Here is an 18,827-nt window from a genome sequence, read left to right on the forward strand (position 1 = left end):
TTAAGTTCATAAATTCAAAAAGATCTCTAACGAAAATGTAGTGGTCAGTTGCCCTACTTTCTTGTATTACTCATAAAGTTTCAGTTCTACAAGAAATAGTGGTCCTTTACCAACAATAATTAATTCTTATTTTGAGATTGGAGGTTCAAATTCTCGTACAGAAATACAATACTCCTATGATTTAGTTATTCCTGACTCAAGAACCAAACCCACGAGAGGAACACTGAGAAGCAAATAAGAACATCCACACCCAAATCGATATACCATCCATTAATAAGTTGGGAAGAGATTAACCATAGATAATCTCTTAACCATTCCATCAAAAAGTAGAAGGTTCGTTAAACTGTGAAGCATTGCCCTGCATAATGTGATGTTCTTCGGGTACCAATAAAAAGTAACCCATCCAATAATATTTAATGTCTAGAATACTACCAAATAAAAGGCGTCCCAAGCCAAAATATCACGAGTACCACCTCGTCCCAAACTGTGAGACCGTTTCTTTCTCTTAAAGTATTAAATTAGACCTTAATTACATGATTAAGGGTAGCTTAGGCGAAGATGTAATCATAGCTCTTAAAAAAACCCATTGACAGTAACAAACAAGATCTGAAACAAAATAGATCAAAATAAATATAAGTAACAATATCGACTATTACAACACGAACGTTATCGAAAAATTGAATTAAAAGAGGAGATAGATCCTTCTAAGAAAAGAAAAAACATAACATTCTTGTCAAACTGTCAATTAAGCAGCCTAAACATCATTAACATCATGTAAACAGGGCAAGGTAATAATTTACACTGAAGATTTGGGAATCCTGTACTGTTTCTTGAGAAATTGGGAGGCTTCTGAATCACTCCTGTGACACAGTATTCTCAACAAAGTTTTGGAATCTGCCCCTGGCTTGTATCTGCTGCTATGCATGTTTCCTCCACTAGCAGATCTCAAATCCTCAATCAGTTCTCTGGTCTGCAAATCAAAAAGGGTTCCATTGCGTTTATGCAGTTTAGAGTGGCATTCATATGAGAAACATTGTGAAAAGAAGTGGCTAAAAAGTGCCTACTTTTTCGTGAACTTTGCTGAGGTATAAGAATGTGTTCAAGTAAAAAACCTAAATGCTTACGTATATGAGTATTAGACGTAGTAGCTGAGTTTAGCTCGACAGTTCGGGATATCTATATTCCTATTCTTTTTTATGAAGTTCAAGATTCAAAACTCCCACAATATTCGTGGTACTATGTAACAGCTCAAGTTCATTACCAGCAGATATTGTATTCTTTGGACTTTTTCTTTGAGGCTTCCTCTCAAGGTTTTAAAATGCGTTTGCTAAGGAAAGGTTTCCACACCCTTATAAAGAATTTTCGTTCCCCTCTCCAACCAATGTGTGGATTGTGAGATCCTACATCGATTGGAGAGGGGAACGAAGCATTATTTATAAGGGTGTGGAAACCTCTCCCTAACATACGCGTTTTAAAAACTTTGAAAAGAAGCCGAAAGAGAAAGTCCAAAGAGGACAATATCTGCTAGTGGTGGGCTAAGGCTGTTACGTATTAAAAACGAAACGAAGATAGACATAATGAACTTCATTCTCCAGGAAAAAAAACAACGAAATTTGCTGGGATTTAAAAGCATTTTTAAGAAGTAAAATAGTAAACAAAGAAGGCATATGTACGAGCAGATATAGATATAGCAAGCTTAATTTTCAGAAAGAAAAAAAAAAATTGTTATCCAATGAGGAAATTTTGTAAATGCAAGTTGATTTGAAACAATTCATGGGAACTAGAGACCTTTCGAATTTACATCAGGAGCGTACTCTTCTTGATTCTACGGGTTTACTGTGTGCTTACACGTCCTACAACACATGGGTTTACTAAAAACAGAGGTGATTTAGAGGCCATTTTTTGGCTATCAATCCAGCTCCTCGACATATCAAGAAGTTAAGAACAGAGGAAAAAAATCAGAAAAAACTGACAAGTATTAAGCATTTTCAGCATTTTTGGATTTGAGGCTACGGATTTTCCAGGAACCATCAACTACAAATGCAAAACAGAGAAAGAAACTAACCTCATAACCATGCAACTTTATTACATCCCGTACATGTGCTACCAGATTTTCAACCACCCCTCGCGGAAGACCATCTCCTCCAGAAATGAAAAATTCCTAACAATCGATAACGGATCAGTCTTCTCATATAAAAATCATTATGTTCAAACAAAGGCAACTTAACATCTTCACGAGGTTTCTCGATTCTAAGAATTTCATGTTGAGGTTTATTGGGAGTGAGTGTCCCACATTCGTTAATTTAGTGGAAGATCATGGGTTTANACATAATGAACTTCATTCTCCAGGAAAAAAAACAACGAAATTTGCTGGGATTTAAAAGCATTTTTAAGAAGTAAAATAGTAAACAAAGAAGGCATATGTACGAGCAGATATAGATATAGCAAGCTTAATTTTCAGAAAGAAAAAAAAAAATTGTTATCCAATGAGGAAATTTTGTAAATGCAAGTTGATTTGAAACAATTCATGGGAACTAGAGACCTTTCGAATTTACATCAGGAGCGTACTCTTCTTGATTCTACGGGTTTACTGTGTGCTTACACGTCCTACAACACATGGGTTTACTAAAAACAGAGGTGATTTAGAGGCCATTTTTTGGCTATCAATCCAGCTCCTCGACATATCAAGAAGTTAAGAACAGAGGAAAAAAATCAGAAAAAACTGACAAGTATTAAGCATTTTCAGCATTTTTGGATTTGAGGCTACGGATTTTCCAGGAACCATCAACTACAAATGCAAAACAGAGAAAGAAACTAACCTCATAACCATGCAACTTTATTACATCCCGTACATGTGCTACCAGATTTTCAACCACCCCTCGCGGAAGACCATCTCCTCCAGAAATGAAAAATTCCTAACAATCGATAACGGATCAGTCTTCTCATATAAAAATCATTATGTTCAAACAAAGGCAACTTAACATCTTCACGAGGTTTCTCGATTCTAAGAATTTCATGTTGAGGTTTATTGGGAGTGAGTGTCCCACATTCGTTAATTTAGTGGAAGATCATGGGTTTATAAGTGAGGAATACTAACTCCATTGGTATGAGGCCTTTTGGGGAAGCCCAAAGCAAAGCCATGAGAGCTTATGCTCAAAGTGGACAATATCATACCATTGTGGAGAGTCGTGATTCCTAACATTTCAAACATTTTGAAGTTCTAATATCCCAACAACGAAAATTTATAAGCCCTGAAATGAAAGGATCGTAAATACCTTCAAGACCTCTAAATCTTCTTCTAATAGCTTTGCATCACTGGTGCTAAATAGCCGTGACGGCCCTCCATCCAGTATCACTCGAAGAAGACCATCCTGAAAATTTAAACAGTGTTAGAAACAAGAAAATAAATGATAATACAGATTAAATAAAGTGGCGAAGACTGAAAGTTCAAAGAGAGAGTAAAATATATGCTTCCATAGATCAAGGGTGAAGAAGTTGACCAGTGATGCTTGAAGGAGGCTGGTCACAATGCGATCTCTGAGTGGCTCAACAATAATATCACAGAGTTTACTTAGTTCCTGCACAATTGACCACAATGTGAAAACTACCAAGCTGGAGTACATTGTTTCCCATAAAAGAATAATAATAGTAAAAAATAAAGAATCTGGAGTACCAATGTAATCTCCATCTAAAACATCACACGAACATCGAAACGAAGGGGAAAACTCATAATTATATCAAAACTACAAACTTTTTACAGAATACAAGGTAAAGTATACATTAGTGACAAAACTATCAATATACATTAAGATAGCAAGGAAACTCCTACCGTGTCAAGGGGTTCAATTAGGGCTTCCAACCTAGAATGGAAAACACTAGGTTTATAGAGACCATCAATGAATGGCTCCCTCAGATCCCAGAAGACAATTTTTGTTCCTGAAAATAGTGAACTTTTGAGTTTTCCGGAGATATGAGTTTGTGAAAATTGACAGCAATAAATTCCTACAAATCTTACCAGTAAACTCACAAATGCGGTCTGTAGCAGTATTTATATCCTTTCGGCTTCCATCAAAGGATTCCTTTTTCTTGGTACCACTTTTTGATTCTTCATCCATGGATTTTTCTACCCAGGAAAATCAACATTCACATATTATTAGGGTATGATAAGGCAGGTTTATTATATAATGTAGTTCTGTAAAGGATAAAAGTCCTAAGTTTATAAACATCATGAGATTCATAAGTGAATATGATATTAATGAAATACACAGAAAAGTTAGAATGCATACATATTCCCCAATTCAAACTATACATTTCAATTTTTAGAAGTACATGGGGAACCAACAAGTGGATCCTGAAGTTAAAAATGGGAATTTCCATTTATCTTTTTCATCATAAAAATTTTCTTGGGTAATGGGTTACAAAAAACTATTTTGTTAATACATTGAGCACAGTGGTCTCTATATTACTTCCAGATTTACTTCACATAATTTCTACAACATTTTCCTCATTCGTGAATTTGATTCTTCTTTTAGGAAATTAAACTACAGAGATAAAACGAGATTTGCATCAAATATTAATTCTTGAGAGAATTCATCATCTCATGATACAAAAGAGTTTGATCTGCACATATTCTCTGCAAGTCATATCAGATTTCACTCAATAAGGGACGATTAAGTTATCTATAGCTAGAGTTATGTTAATAATATGTAGCAACTCTTCCAAGCCTACCATTACATGCCATTACATCGATAAGCATAAGGGTGCTTCCTTCCAATCATCATGTCTTATGATGCTTATAATAGACTCTTTTGAGGGTTAATTCCCAAGATATTAAAATTCAATAGAGAAGGGGCCTCATTTTTATTTCTCAAAACGGCTGCGCACTCAACATATAGGGATTGTGGCATTTTCTCATTCTTAATTTTTCTTTGTCCATATGTTCAATGTCTTGATTCAGTTTTTTCAAAAAAATTGGATGGTTTTCTGTTTGCAGAACATCTACTGTGCCAGTTTAAAAATTGTTTGGTTGTAAACTACGAAATGGGCATGCAATTTGAAAATGTGCAGTTGCAGCATCGTTTAGATCTTACTTGTCCACTCTAAGGAATATAGTTTCAGCCTCATTTTTGGGCTTGCAATTTAAAACATTTCTGATATATTGCATCAGGATTTTTTTTCCATTAGTTTTACTAGTTGAAAGGAATCCCCATCCTCCTATAACTAAATCATTTTCTATTAATAGAAATTCTGCCATCCTAAAGAAAAAATAACCCCACTTTCAGTAGAACGAAGTTAAATGTACAAGAGCACGTACACTCACACATATTTAAAAGTTAAAACAAAAGAAAATATATAAATAAATAAAGGTATGTATCCGTACGATTTTTTTTGCTTGCCCAACGATCCCAGATGCTGTCCTCCAACTTGTTCAGCTGGCTAATTGCATACTGTGAATAGTCACAACAATATCATCATTATAACTTCATCACTTGGAAATGAATGATAAATAACCAAGAGCCTAGAGCTAATCGTTTCTTTGATTTAAATGCAACAAAATAATAGAACTAAACAAGCATTATAACAATTGATATGTATTAATAACATAAACCCTTGAATAGCAGTCAATTTACTTGTTTCTTCGTTAAAAACAAAGGGAACCCGGGAAAAGGATTGAAGATTGAAACCTGAAATCATATCCTTATATTCTATTATTTCTGGAGGGGTTCTTCCCTCCAATAAGAGATTACTTCAATAAACATTTAGGCCTGAAAGTAGTTTCCTTAAACGGTTGGCAAATTCTCTGCTAGTAAATCAATGTTTTAAGTCATTTCAGAATGAGTACAAAATATCAATCACCCATTCGGTTTTTACACAGTATCGAACATTTCTGATCCATAAATCCTTTTTACACAGTATCGAACATTTCTGATCCATAAATCCTAAACCTAAGTCAAGAAGCTGCTGTCTCCTCGTTTTCTTTTTCCTCCAGAAACTTAGCATGACTGTATTTGAAGGTAGAGAGATCCTTTCACCAACGAGAAATTATGAGATTATCCTAATAGAACTACTGAATCATAGAACCAAATCAGTTCACAAGAGTTTAAAAACTTTAGGTTTGAGAGCCAACATGGCTAAGTCCACATTTGAAGGTTTCCCATGAAGTGGAAGAGGAAGACAACGAAGATTCCTGAGGGAATCTTGCAGAATTTATTAAAACTCAAGCTGATTACAAATAACTTTACCTCAGGCAAAACTGACTTGACACCGTACAATACCAAAAAGAAGAAAATAGCAATAAGCACCAACTAACAATTTAAATGGTCGCGACCACATCAAAGCAACTAACCACATGACTAGAAGACACTTGAAAGATTAGAGAGGTTTGAAGTCCAAATGGAAGTTTAGGCGAAAAAGGAAAAAGACCAGTTGAAGCTAGTGGGCCTCCACCCTCCATGAATTTTACTCCTCTTGGGGAAAACCTGGGGCCTAAATCAATTTCTTTCCCTATCAAGCTGCTCCATTTCAAACATCTTACACGGCCCTTCACATCCTTCAGCACTTACCATACTTCGCGTGTTCTTCATCAAAGCCTGACGCACTTCCAACCCTCCCCAAACCTCCATTGCTGAGCTTGAGCCCAAGTCCAAAGTTATAAAAAAATCCTCTTTTTTTTCGGCACTAGTAAACCACCTTCCACCTTGATGAAGGCAAGACCTCTTCTCTGCTCCTCTACTTGTTCACACCCCAAGCCTGCTTTCTCTCCTTTGAAAAATTGATGGACCGATCAACCAATTGACCTGAATTCTAACCTGGGACTCTCCTTCAACCCTTCTGGAAAATAGTTTCTCCTCTCTCTTCCTTGAATTGGATAAAGGCAGACCTCACTCCAAAGATACAAATGCCACAATGGTAGAAGACCATGAGCCTACCCTTCCCCCTAGCACTAGAAAGGAACTCAGCTTTTTCCAGGATAATCCTTGTTAATTAGCTTAGAGTTTCAATTTTGGGTAGCAAGCTGAGAATTAGCAAAAGGCAGAAAAAAGCTTAGAAAGATTTACAGGTAATAACGCAGGCTGAAAAATAAAATGAAATCAAATCTCATGAGATAACGTTGAACCATAGGACCACATGTAAAAAGTTCTACTCAGCGAACTGAAGTCTGGAAGCCAGAATCAATTGTCATCATCTTAGGCTATAACCATCAAATAATCATTGCAAAAAGATGCAGCATAAAATTGAAACAAATATACAGGAAAATGACCTAGATATTTTTTATACGAAGTCAGGAAAATGAACTAGATATTTTTTATACGAAGTAGGGTTGACAATAAATAGCAACTGAAACTCACATATAATGTATTCAACTGAACGCATAGTGTTGGTGTAGTCAACACATTAATTTCAGTGGATCTCCTTTCATCAGTCATCTTGGAGTCAAATATTTCCTTCTTCACAAAAGCTTTTATTCCGGATTCCTTCGTGTATCGAGTGAGAATTGGAAGAGGGGGAATGAGATCCTCCTTGTTTGCTGCATGAACAAATTAGATACCGTAAGTTATTTGTAATTTTAAAGCAAAAATCACGAAAAAGAAAAGGATGTGTGGAACTCAAATATAAGAATATGATAAGCATGGTGGTAGGAAAAGGACAAATGCACATGAATGAGAGAGATATTTGGAGACTTCCTAATAAAAATTGCAACATAGGTCAAAATGAAGGATGGAGGAGAAAGAAACAACGTCATTAGTAATAACAGTAGCATCGCCAGTGATGACAACAAGGACAAGGATGAGGTCATGATAATTGGGTAAGCTGGTCTTTTCCATTTCTTTAGGGAGTTTTTAGCTGGACAGAAATAGGAGAATGTTCAGAAATTTTGATGTCCGTATGGGAGGCTCATTTCAATCTCTTAGTTTAAGTATTCTCATTAAAAAAAAATAAAAAAATAAAAAAATAAAAAATAAAAAATAAAAATAATCATCTATTATTATTTTTTTAAAAAAAAACATTAGGGCAACTTCCTATGATCTCTTGTTTCTCACTCTTTAGCTCCATGGTTGGGCAATTTCTTCTTGTAGGCCCCTTTTTGTAGTTTCATTTCTCTTAAAGAAAGCAGGTCTCTTATTGAAGAAGATAAAAATAAAAATAAAAATGTGAACGAGAAATTAAATCAAAAGTCTGAATGCAATACTTACCCATGTTCTCAATGATACGATTGGCATACACCTGAAATGCGTTGTCAATGCCACGAAGCAAGCAATTAAGTTCGGTCAGCCTCATTGGAACTTGAAGAGCAAAAAATTGATCCACAGTCTGCATAAAAGGGCCAACATGATTATAAGAAAATAGAGTTTGATGGGCTGACACACACACACACATGCACACAGACATTTAAAACCATCCCGACAACAATTCAAGACATCAGCAGAAAATTTCTAATAACTTAAAGATAACATGCAAAAGAATATTAATCATCTGGAAACTATCCTTCCAAGAAGGTTGTTGTTTTCAAAATACATTGGCTTCTATGAATGAAAGCTCCACAAGAGTGCTTTGAGATCCTTCTACTAAAACAGGAAAACTCAACTTTTCAACCCAGAACTACATTACAGCAAAGTAAAATTGATTCTAGCTTTTGAAATTAGAAAAACTAAGAATACCCAAAATATAGAAGGGTTAAAGACCCAGTGTTCCGTAAGATAACAATGCCTATTACACACAACCAACAGATAGAACAAATACATCAACAATATTCTCCTCTTCTTCATCATCGATCATGACTTCAACTGGATTATCAAATTATACTATACTGCTTCAAGATATACATAGCATGCGAAATTTTTTATGCCAATTGTAGAATCATCAAAAACCCACCCAAATCTTTCTTCAATCTTTAATTCTTCATTAGCATTAGCCACCCCAGTTCAAAAAAATTACATTTTTATGACATTTTTTTATCTTCTGGCTTCAGTATTTGAGGGTCATCCTTTTCAAGGAGTGAAAAGGACCTTGTGGCTCTTTATCAACTAGACTTTCTTCCGGTATGTCTGCTGCAAGAACATAAGAACTTTTAGGGATGATTTCTCGACTTTTGATCATTTTTTAATTTTATTTTATTTCATGCTTTGTACTAGTGTAAGACTAAACATCCTTTTAAGAGATTATAGTCTTTCTTCTTCGACTCTTGTAAGTCACCTCTTGGTGTTAGGAGCCCTTTAAGCTCCTTCTATTTTATTTATCAATGAACTTTGTTTCTCTTCTCGAAAAAGAAAGTAAAAAAAAAAAAAAAAAACTCTTCCTTCTCCCTCTCGTTATGATGACTGTGTTTGAATCTAAAGATAGCCTAAGTAGAGTGGAAATCATTAATGCTGTCTATGGAAATCACTTTCTTTTTACTTTAGGAAAACAAAGGAGACTCTTCCTCCCTTCATCCATGCTTTGCAAATTTGCATCTCTTATTGAAGCTTGTGGTCTTGAAATACATGAAATCCCTTCATTGTTATCCAAAGATTCAGCGTAAGGATTTTTTTTTTTTTTTTTTTTTTGTTTTTNTGTGAGCCTCCAGAGAGATGGCTTCTTTGATTCTTCCTTCGCAAGTTTTATTTTTATTCGTTTGTTCCAAGCTTGTCTATTTTTTAGCTTTTCTTTGACGATCTTCCTATTGGGTCACTTTATGATATTTTGTCTTGTTTTACTTCTTTGTAAAGTTTGCATCCCTTGAGCTTTAGTCTCTTTTCATTTATTCAATGATAATTTTTGTTTATTGTAAAAAAAAAAAAAAAAAAAAAAAAAAAAAAAAAAAAAAANGAAGTGGTTTTAGACAGCTAAATAAACTTCTTTCTGAACTGCAATTTTTTCATTATAATGTGTATTTATAACACTACGGCCACCAATAATACAAACATTAATAAAACTTTATGACAAAGCCACACTCTTGTTGCGCTTAATCAGTCATTCATTGTGCCCCTTCGTTTATTCAATGCCTGATTTTAGCAAGCACAGTAATGTAGGCCAGTGTTCACACCCACCCACAGAAGGAATCACAAGAATGTAATTACAATCGTCAATAGAGTGAAAGTAGTTTCAAGTTAACATTCATAACCAGGAAAAAATGTCATGAAAAGCATAAAAGAGTGACAGCCATACCTCCTCAACGATTCTATAGACTTCGACAATTGAACTTCCATGACGCTGCTGAGGGGATATTGGATTCCATCGCTGTATCAAAAGAAGACAGAATATATAGCTTACTATTAATACATTAAAGAGTTCGATAAAAGCAGATAAAAAAAGAAAAAAGCAAGCTGTTGGACAAGAAAATAAAATAAACTTGTCAATATCACGGATATGACATGAGAGACATCTTAGATTTTTTAACCCTTATTTTTCTACAATGTTTTATGCTGAAGTGGCTACTACTTTTATATGTCTGTCAAAATAAGCTTACGTAGCAAATTTAGTTCTTAAACCTAATTTAGTGACATTAGACATTAAATACTTATATTAAACAAAATTTTCAGCAAAGAAATCATAACTTTAGACCCTCGTTGCACTTTGAACATTTAACAATAAATTTATTAACGCATGCACCCACCCATTTCTACTTTCTATTCATCTTTTTCAGAAAGCCCCCAAAAGTCCAGAAAACAGCATTTTGCATATCAACCTAAAAGAAAATAATGTTCATTCTCGTTTACAGAATGGGGTTTCTTCTTTTTGACGGTACACTTTTAAAGGTAAGCCTAAGTATTGGCGGATTTTATTGTCATAGATTGGCAGCATGTCAGGTTGACAGCACGTTTTTGTTTGAGTATGTATTTATAGAGAGGGAGATGCAGACGGGAAGAACAATAGATAAATATACTTAATTTATTACTCAAATTACTGTGTAAGCAGAACTTGAAAATAAAAGTAATAAGTTGTTGTCACGTTAGCTAACTTAAAATATTATAGAATTAAAAAGACTTAGCTTCTTTTCTCCCCATAGCTAATAAGCAGATAGTGGCGAAGTCCTCCAATGTGAGGATTTTTCAAAACCTCGGGATAAAAATATCACATTCTAAAACTTGGGGACAAAAGTGAAATTTATTTTAAAATTTAGGGACCAAAAATAATTTATCTTAGTTATATAATTGTTATTTTGAATGCTTAGAACTAGTGATATTTATAGGTTTAGACACAGTAACATGGGCATGGTAACATAAAATTGATTTGGCCCAACTCTACCACAAGTATAAGTAGTCATATACATTCATTATTTTGAATGTCTACAACCTAGTGAACATAGGCATGGTAACATTGTTCTTATTGGCTAATTGTGGCTAACTGGGATACCTAACCACTAAAATTACATGACTGCCCCAAAAGATATTGCACAAAAGTGTCGATATTACAGATAGCAAAAGCATACATCAGACACTGGGTAAACCAACCACTAGATTACGACAAAATAAGTTTGTAAGGAAACGGCGACGTTTCATTTATGGGACAGTACAAACAAACCAGCCACACATCCAAGGGGATATACAACTGAACCATTATTTTCACCTGATTAAACAAAAACACAATTAATCTGTACTTGGAACACGGATAAGAAATCCTTGAAAAGATCCCATTATTAAAAAACAAAATTTTTTAGGAAACAGTTTCATTGATAACTTGAAACATCCAGAAAAAGTTTCTCCAATTGATTATCAGAGAAGGGAAGTTATAGTTACTGAAAGGAAGAAGGTTTTTGCACCAAGAAAAGACCCAAAAAAAAGGATATCAGTGAGGGCTGCTGTTGTTTTCTCCTTGCCTTTAAAATTTGTATCATTTCTCTTTCCATAGGCACCAGAGAAATAGCACGACAGAAATGTAGCTATAGGATCTCATTTCAAAAACAAATTCATCTGATAAAATCCAACACTGTTCACCTAATATAAATAATAAAACGGCCTTAAAAGTATTATAATAGAGAAAATCAGTAAGAACAAAAGAGATATAACTAAGTGAAATTCTTTTTATTTTACCATGCTTGAGACCGTGCACCACTTGGACAAACCTCTATGTCAAAACTCACGACCAAGAAAGTAAACGAGATTAAGTAAAAACTGTCTGGTGGTGATTTACAAAACATTTTTCAAATATTAGTCATAGTTCATTGGACACTTTTCCAGTTACAATACAAAACTATATTTGAATATTTAAGTAACCACTTCTATTTTAAATTTATATGAGCAATACTACTCCAACTACGAGGACCTGGATGAATGGTAGAACTTAAAAACACAGAACTAGGAAGTTAAATGAAAAAGAAAGGTTATGTGCTTGCCTCTTGTTGGAAAGCTCTTTCCACCCATCCTAAGATCCGTCCAAGTTGTGAGTTGACCCAGCGCAGCACCAAGGTTCCAGATATAGATTCAATCTAAAAAATTTAAGAAAAGTTGATACCATGAGAGCATGAGAAAAATATTCATGGACGGAACCAAGTACTGGGAAGCAATAGCAATTTTAAGATTTTATACCCCAAAAAAATTATATTATTATTATCTTTAAAAAAAAATCTACCAACTTCAACGTCTATATTTATGAAAAATAGATTTAGTAGAGTTTTGTCTCCCCAGAAAAAGTACTTGAGAGCAACAGGAGAATTTTAGAAGGTGGACACATCTCAGAGAAGGTTTGACCTTCGATCAGGTGTAACACCTCAGTTAGGTGTCTGTAACCAGAGAGTTTTATGACCATCTTTTACTTCTCATTCGTAATAGGAGTTTTTTTCTAGAGGCTTTTGTCTTTGGATTTTTCTAGGCTCCTTTTGTTTTGGGCTGATTTTTTGTGTTTCTAGGTTGTATCCTTCCATTTTCTTTCTGGTAGTATGATTTTTCATTATACACTCACAAACACACATAAATATGCATAAACATAACTATCAATAATGTACATAGAGGTTTGAAACTGATCGAGGGAGAACTTCACCTTATCGTCAATAAATAAAATAAAATCCCAAAATTGAATGCGCCTTACCATACTTCCTAATGCTACTATTATCCTTTCTACTTTTGGTGCATACAGCCAGTGCAATGGAAAGAATGAAAAAAGATATGTCGAAGGTTTCACTGTCGGCTATAAATGGAGGGCCTCAACAAAACATCGAGAGCAGACATTTAAACGATGAGGAAGCTGTTGAATGGACTGAATTGAGCCTAGATTTCGCTCCAATAGTCCTCTCATCGAGAGACAATTCTTTGAGATGGCTCCCTAATGCAGATCCTTCTCCACAAAATCCTTACTGTCTGATATGGGAGAAAAAAACGACTATCCTGGATCCTTTATTGGCCCACAAAATTTGGAAAGAGAAGTACCCAAAAAAGATGAATTTTTTTTCTTCTGGGAGCACAGAAAGCTATCAATACCAAAGAACACCTTCAGAGAAGAATGCCTTATTTGGCTTTGACCCCAAGCTGTGCCCTATGTGCTAAACTAATGATGAATCACTGAATCATCTGTTCATTAACTGTCCCTATGGCCGTCACTTCTAGAACAGGGCTCTCAAAGCCTTCAGTTGGTATTTAACTTTTCCTTGGGGGGGTTAAAGATTTCCTCCACACAGCTCTGTCGCACAACCCCTTCAAGGATCCTAAAGCTTTGCTGTAGAAGAATCTCATCCGGGCCTTTTTTTTTTTTTTTGATTCTTTGGCAAGAACGTAATCAAAGGGTCTTCCTAGATAAGGAACAATCTCATGCTAGGCTCTTAGATCTTGTTATTTACCATGCTATTTCTTGGGAAGGTCATTTGTAATCACAAAGGATTAACATCCCTACTGTAAATTTTATACATCAATGAATTTTTTTTTTTTTTACATAAAAACAAAAAGAAAAGAAATATTGGGAACAGAATTTTTTGCCAATTTTGTTTGGATGGAGCTAGGAGTTCATTGCTAATGATACCCCTTCAAGACTCAATCAATTATTAGTTATTGTAAGAATTATTGATATCCACTCCTTGTCAATACCAACATGTAGAAGGGAGGAATTTGAACCTCAGGTCCACGTGCCTTGACCAGTTGAGCTATCCTCATGTTAACCTCATTGATAATAGCACACCAAGAGATACAATAGCATCTTGTAATCTTTTTAGAAAACGAAGTACTAATAAAATTCCCTACTTTTAAATCAAGAATCCCCCATTTTATAATTAATATTACCTCAATATCTGTAATCTTTTCTCATGAGGCAGAAATTGTTCCCTTTGATAATCTTGAAAGCAATTTACACACTTACAAAGGAATGAAAGAGAAGATATTTTTTCATAGAAACAAGGGGAAAACTTTAAGCAAGTTGCAACTGGTGTCTAACCTGGTATAGAGCAAGTTTTCTGATGTGAATATCAGCACCCAGCTCTTCACATGCAGATGTGATGAGGGTTAATATATACTCCTCGAGGCTATTGGCTGCCGGAAATACAGATACAACATCCTCAGTCAGATGTTCAACTCCATCGAGGAAGGGTTTCTACAAGGTTTCGAAAGAAATTGAGATTTCAGAATAATACCCCACTGCATCATGGACTAAAAAGACAGGAATTATGAAACTACCTTACCAAAAATGGCTATAATCTTACCAGTCTATGACCATAAAGTTTATGGAGAAGTGATGCAGAAACAATGGATGCTTGAGCGTCCCTTTGAGATAAGATTGGTATGAAAAGAGATGAATCCCTCTTTAGAAGTTTTTTTGTCTCTTCAGCAAGCAAGGCTAGAGGATGTTCGTGATTTCTATCAGATTTCTCCACGGAATGCAAAACCTGCAGAATAAAACAATAAAGTATTAAAACAAATAACGTTCAATGCAGGGAAATTAAGTTTTTTAAATGTTTCAGTTTTTTATAAGGGAATTGAGTACAATTACAAATAATGGATGGTTGAGTAATGTTTTTGAGAAGAGAAACAATTTATTGATAAATGAAATAAAATGAGTTGAACGCTCCCAATCACCAAAGGTGTACTACATGAAAGAGCTTCAATTAGCAATTAAAGACAAAAAAAACTATAACCAGAAAAAGGGCATTTACATTTGCACCAATACAAATAATTAAAAACAACCAACTCAACGAAGCTTCTAAATTGGAGATCGCTAAAAATTAGACCATTTTTCTCAGCCCAAAGAGATCAAAAGAACACCCCATTAAAAGCAACCATAACATCTTTTTTAGACCACAAAATAGATGACCCACAAAAATCAGAGCTAAGAGTACATTCTGAGGTAAAGCCAAACCCAAAAGCTTCTAACATAGAAGTCCATTAAACATACAAAAGAGCAGCAACCAAAAAGGTGTCCAGGAGTCTCATTGCCAGACAAACACACAACACATCAAGAAGGAGATAAAGAACAATAGGACAAAAAGAAACCCCATTCCACACCAAATTGAAGTTTAGGGACAATGCTACAAGTTACAAGCCAGGATTTAACAACATTATCCCACAATCTGTATAACATACGTCCCATTCATCAAGCATCAGTCAGAAAATAAAGCACAAATAATATAATCACTTACCCTGGAAAATGCATTCTTAAGGGATGATAATATATAGAATTCAATCTGCTCTTTATCTGTTCTAGACATTGATTCTGCTGCCTGTAAACATGAACCATAAAGTTTTAATATTCATATATCTGAAGCACAAGAAGAAGAAATAGAATATGGGGAAATAAATTCAGTGAATGAATGTTGTTGGAAAAGGCATGTTGTTACCATCCTAAGACTTCCAAACCCAGGACCTCTATCTTCTTTTCATGTGAGACTACAAGTCATGCATACTTATTCTAGAAGGGTAAAAAGGGAATTGTAGGGTTGAGAGTTAATTGAAAAGGAGATGGTGTTTTAAAATGTAAGTGCCGTGAGTGCTAGGTGTCCATCTTTTTGGGGAAGTTTTTGTTGGAGAGAGAATTATCATCTCAAAGACAACTATTCCTCTGTGCTCAAGAGCTGGCATCAGCAGATAGTTCCAACATAAAAGTGATATACTACAGTTTTCTAGCCTGCGTGAGAGAAGAACCCATCACTAACAAACTTTTTTGGAGCATCCATGTCCTTCTAATAAAACCATAGACATACAGTTTCAGATTCTTCCAAAAGCAGCCTCCTGGAAAGCATTGCAACGGTGACAATATTCCCCATCTTTCTAGGATCCTGCAAGGTGCATAAGAAATATTAGAATACTGCACAACAGAACTTTATATTCAGCAATACTGAAAAGAATAAGGGAAACGGGAGAGAGAACACTTGATAATCATCTAAGGCATACATCAAAAGAGTTGGAAAAGAAGACTGACCCAACCCACTGTGGAAAGCAGAACAGAGTACTACTCCAAGCCCAAAATAATTAACCGCACAAAAAGGATTTAATGAGAGAAACTCTTTTCTTTGCAGTATTCATTAACAGTTTACTGAGAAGAGAGAAGAATAGGTATGACTTGAGTTTTAATATATGACTTGAGCTTTAATAAACTAATATTCTATAAAGATTCAATCAACATACAGAAATCAAAAAATAAAGGATGAGTTAATTGGATTATTTTTTGTGATAGACCATTCACCTAAAAAAGACGACACAAACACAAAACAGCTCTACCTATGTCACAATCTATCTCCAATGACCCACAAAAATAGGCGCTGAAATATAGAAATGCAAACCAATCATAGTAGATTTAAGATGCCAATAATTCAAATTCAACCATGATACTTACAATGATTGAACAGGAAAGAGCACTTATCAAGTCAACTTTTTAACAGAACCAATAAATTCATTGGTGGAGCACCAAAACTAACACCCCTACGTATTTTGGCCTAGAAAATTTTTCCTAATTAACAAAGTTAAATCCCACTCCAGTCCAAGCTTTGCAGTCACAAAATGGTTTACCGAACCTCAGAAAAGTGCAGGTGGTAGTCTCCTAGCAGCCTATCAGCCCAACTCTGAATTGGAACAATAAAGGATTTTAAGAAAGAGAAATCTCGAAAGCTCCCTTCCTCTTCCAGTTGTGAATGCAGACTTTTTAAGTGTAACCTCTCCTGTGGACCCCTTTGTTCCTTCAATGGTATTTTCTTCAACTGCTCAATTGCATGTTGCAGCATTCCTTGCTCGGATGTAATAACATACTGTAATGCAAGATGAAATAATGATGACAATAAGAATATCAAAATCAAAATAAAATTGATCCGTAACGTCAGAAACAAGTCAAACCACTATTTTTATTTTTATTTTTTAAGGAAAAGAGTCAACCCGCAAATTTAATTTTCAGACATATAACAAAGGAGACTAACATCGGAGACTTAAATTGATGAGTTGTTCAAAAAATTCTCATCTCAGGTAAAACTTTGCTTCTCATAAACCTCTATATGTATTGCATCCCCATGATTTGTTTCATTCCAAGTCTCACAATGTATTCCCTGTAAGAGATAAGCACCACATATCTTCTACTGAATTTTATACGCTTCTAAGTTATATTTACTATGCTTTCTGTTTCACACGTTGTCTTTTCATCAAATTGTTTTAGGTTGTCAGAAACTGCAGAGAGAGGGAAAAAAAACAAAACCAGCTATCTTTCCCTAGCATGTCCTTGCAAATCAGAAGAGAAGTCCACATATTATTTTCCATCATTTGACCTATGCTGTAATTTTATTTTATTTTTTTCTAAAAACTTCTGAACTGTAAATTTGGGCTTGTCTGTTGCACTTCTGCAATAATGTCAGGTTTGAATACAATTATTCGTTTATTATAAAATAAAAATAGAAACTACAGAGAGATTTTCAGGCCTGTATTTTAGAGGAAAAACAAAAATACTTGGAATAAATGCTGCTAGAACTCTTCTTTAAATGCTTTGGATTGAGGGAAAAATCATCATTTTTAAGAATCAGGGTGGAGACTTTTGTTCATTTTTGGAAAATGTACAGTACATGGCTACATCTTGGACAGCATTGCATGGGAACTTCCTTGAACGGGGCCCTTTTTGTGTTCTCATCATTTTGGGAGGGAGAGAACTTATTTCTCTGCCCTCTTTTATACTCCTGCTTCTGTGATTTTAATGCTTTTCTTTGCAAAGAAAAAGGGAAAGAAGAACAACCACCGCCAATACAACTACTTTAGAAAATAGGGTTATAGATATTGATAGTTCACGAAAAAGATCAAATACAATACCTGCCTATTTTTGCAATGGGAATGTCAATTTCACTCATTTATCCACCTTCCTTGTTAGTTCTTAGAGCAGCTGAGGTTTTTTCTTGACATACGTGATTTTTTTTTAAGTTAAATAAATATCTGATCCTTGTAATTATCATGTGTAGCATACCTTTATGTTCATTAATATAGTTTTTTTTTTCTAAAATATGTCCCTATTCCTCACACGTAAACATTCTCTATATTGGTGAAGTGATATATTCAATTATTTCATAGGTTAATTCTGGTGGTCTGAGAAACACAATGCCTGGAAACTTGATAGTAAGTAATGCTGGGTTGACCGAAAAAAATAATGGCTTAAACTTTTCATTTGATAATTTACTAGCTGTCATACCTGACGAAACAGTACCCAAGTAAAGCAGGTATAATGGATGGTCTCTGTGATTCCTAGAACTCGCCAGGTTGACTTCAAGAGCTCAAGGATTTCCTCTACCTCCTGAAAATATAGACGGATTAGAATTATCCACGCAGATTAAGAGGAATGCCCCGGTAAATGCATCTAATTTTCTTTTCATCTCTTTCTCACATTGCTTCTTTGCGATCGTGTTTGGATGCTTATGAATTCGGTGTTTCTTTCTTGATTTTGGGGTTTGGTTGTGCTTTTTTTTTTTT

At 34.8% G+C, this 18,827-nt stretch overlaps 1 protein-coding gene across 4 annotated transcripts in view; it reads right to left on the bottom strand.

Annotated features, from left to right (window-relative positions):
* Nucleotides 1–607: 607 nt before the first annotated feature.
* LOC111801729 overlaps nt 608–18,827 on the bottom strand; it is a 24,145-nt gene continuing 5,925 nt past the window's right edge. For all 4 annotated transcript variants that reach the window (XM_023685847.1, XM_023685848.1, XM_023685849.1 and 1 more), the window contains 17 exons: nt 18,550–18,651; nt 16,907–17,137; nt 16,097–16,171; nt 15,536–15,616; nt 14,603–14,785; nt 14,338–14,493; nt 12,314–12,406; nt 10,147–10,218; nt 8,196–8,313; nt 7,350–7,528; nt 5,381–5,447; nt 4,016–4,123; nt 3,830–3,936; nt 3,501–3,578; nt 3,276–3,371; nt 2,820–2,915; nt 608–970 (listed from right to left, as the gene is read on the bottom strand). In XM_023685847.1, coding sequence (XP_023541615.1) covers nt 797–970; nt 2,820–2,915; nt 3,276–3,371; nt 3,501–3,578; nt 3,830–3,936; nt 4,016–4,123; nt 5,381–5,447; nt 7,350–7,528; nt 8,196–8,313; nt 10,147–10,218; nt 12,314–12,406; nt 14,338–14,493; nt 14,603–14,785; nt 15,536–15,616; nt 16,097–16,171; nt 16,907–17,137; nt 18,550–18,651 — 2,016 coding nt within the window. In that variant the 3' untranslated portion in view covers nt 608–796. The remainder of the gene's footprint in view (nt 971–2,819; nt 2,916–3,275; nt 3,372–3,500; nt 3,579–3,829; nt 3,937–4,015; nt 4,124–5,380; nt 5,448–7,349; nt 7,529–8,195; nt 8,314–10,146; nt 10,219–12,313; nt 12,407–14,337; nt 14,494–14,602; nt 14,786–15,535; nt 15,617–16,096; nt 16,172–16,906; nt 17,138–18,549; nt 18,652–18,827) is intronic.

Source organism: Cucurbita pepo, chromosome LG09 (assembly GCF_002806865.2).
Source record: "Cucurbita pepo subsp. pepo cultivar mu-cu-16 chromosome LG09, ASM280686v2, whole genome shotgun sequence".
Taxonomy (NCBI): domain Eukaryota; kingdom Viridiplantae; phylum Streptophyta; class Magnoliopsida; order Cucurbitales; family Cucurbitaceae; genus Cucurbita; species Cucurbita pepo.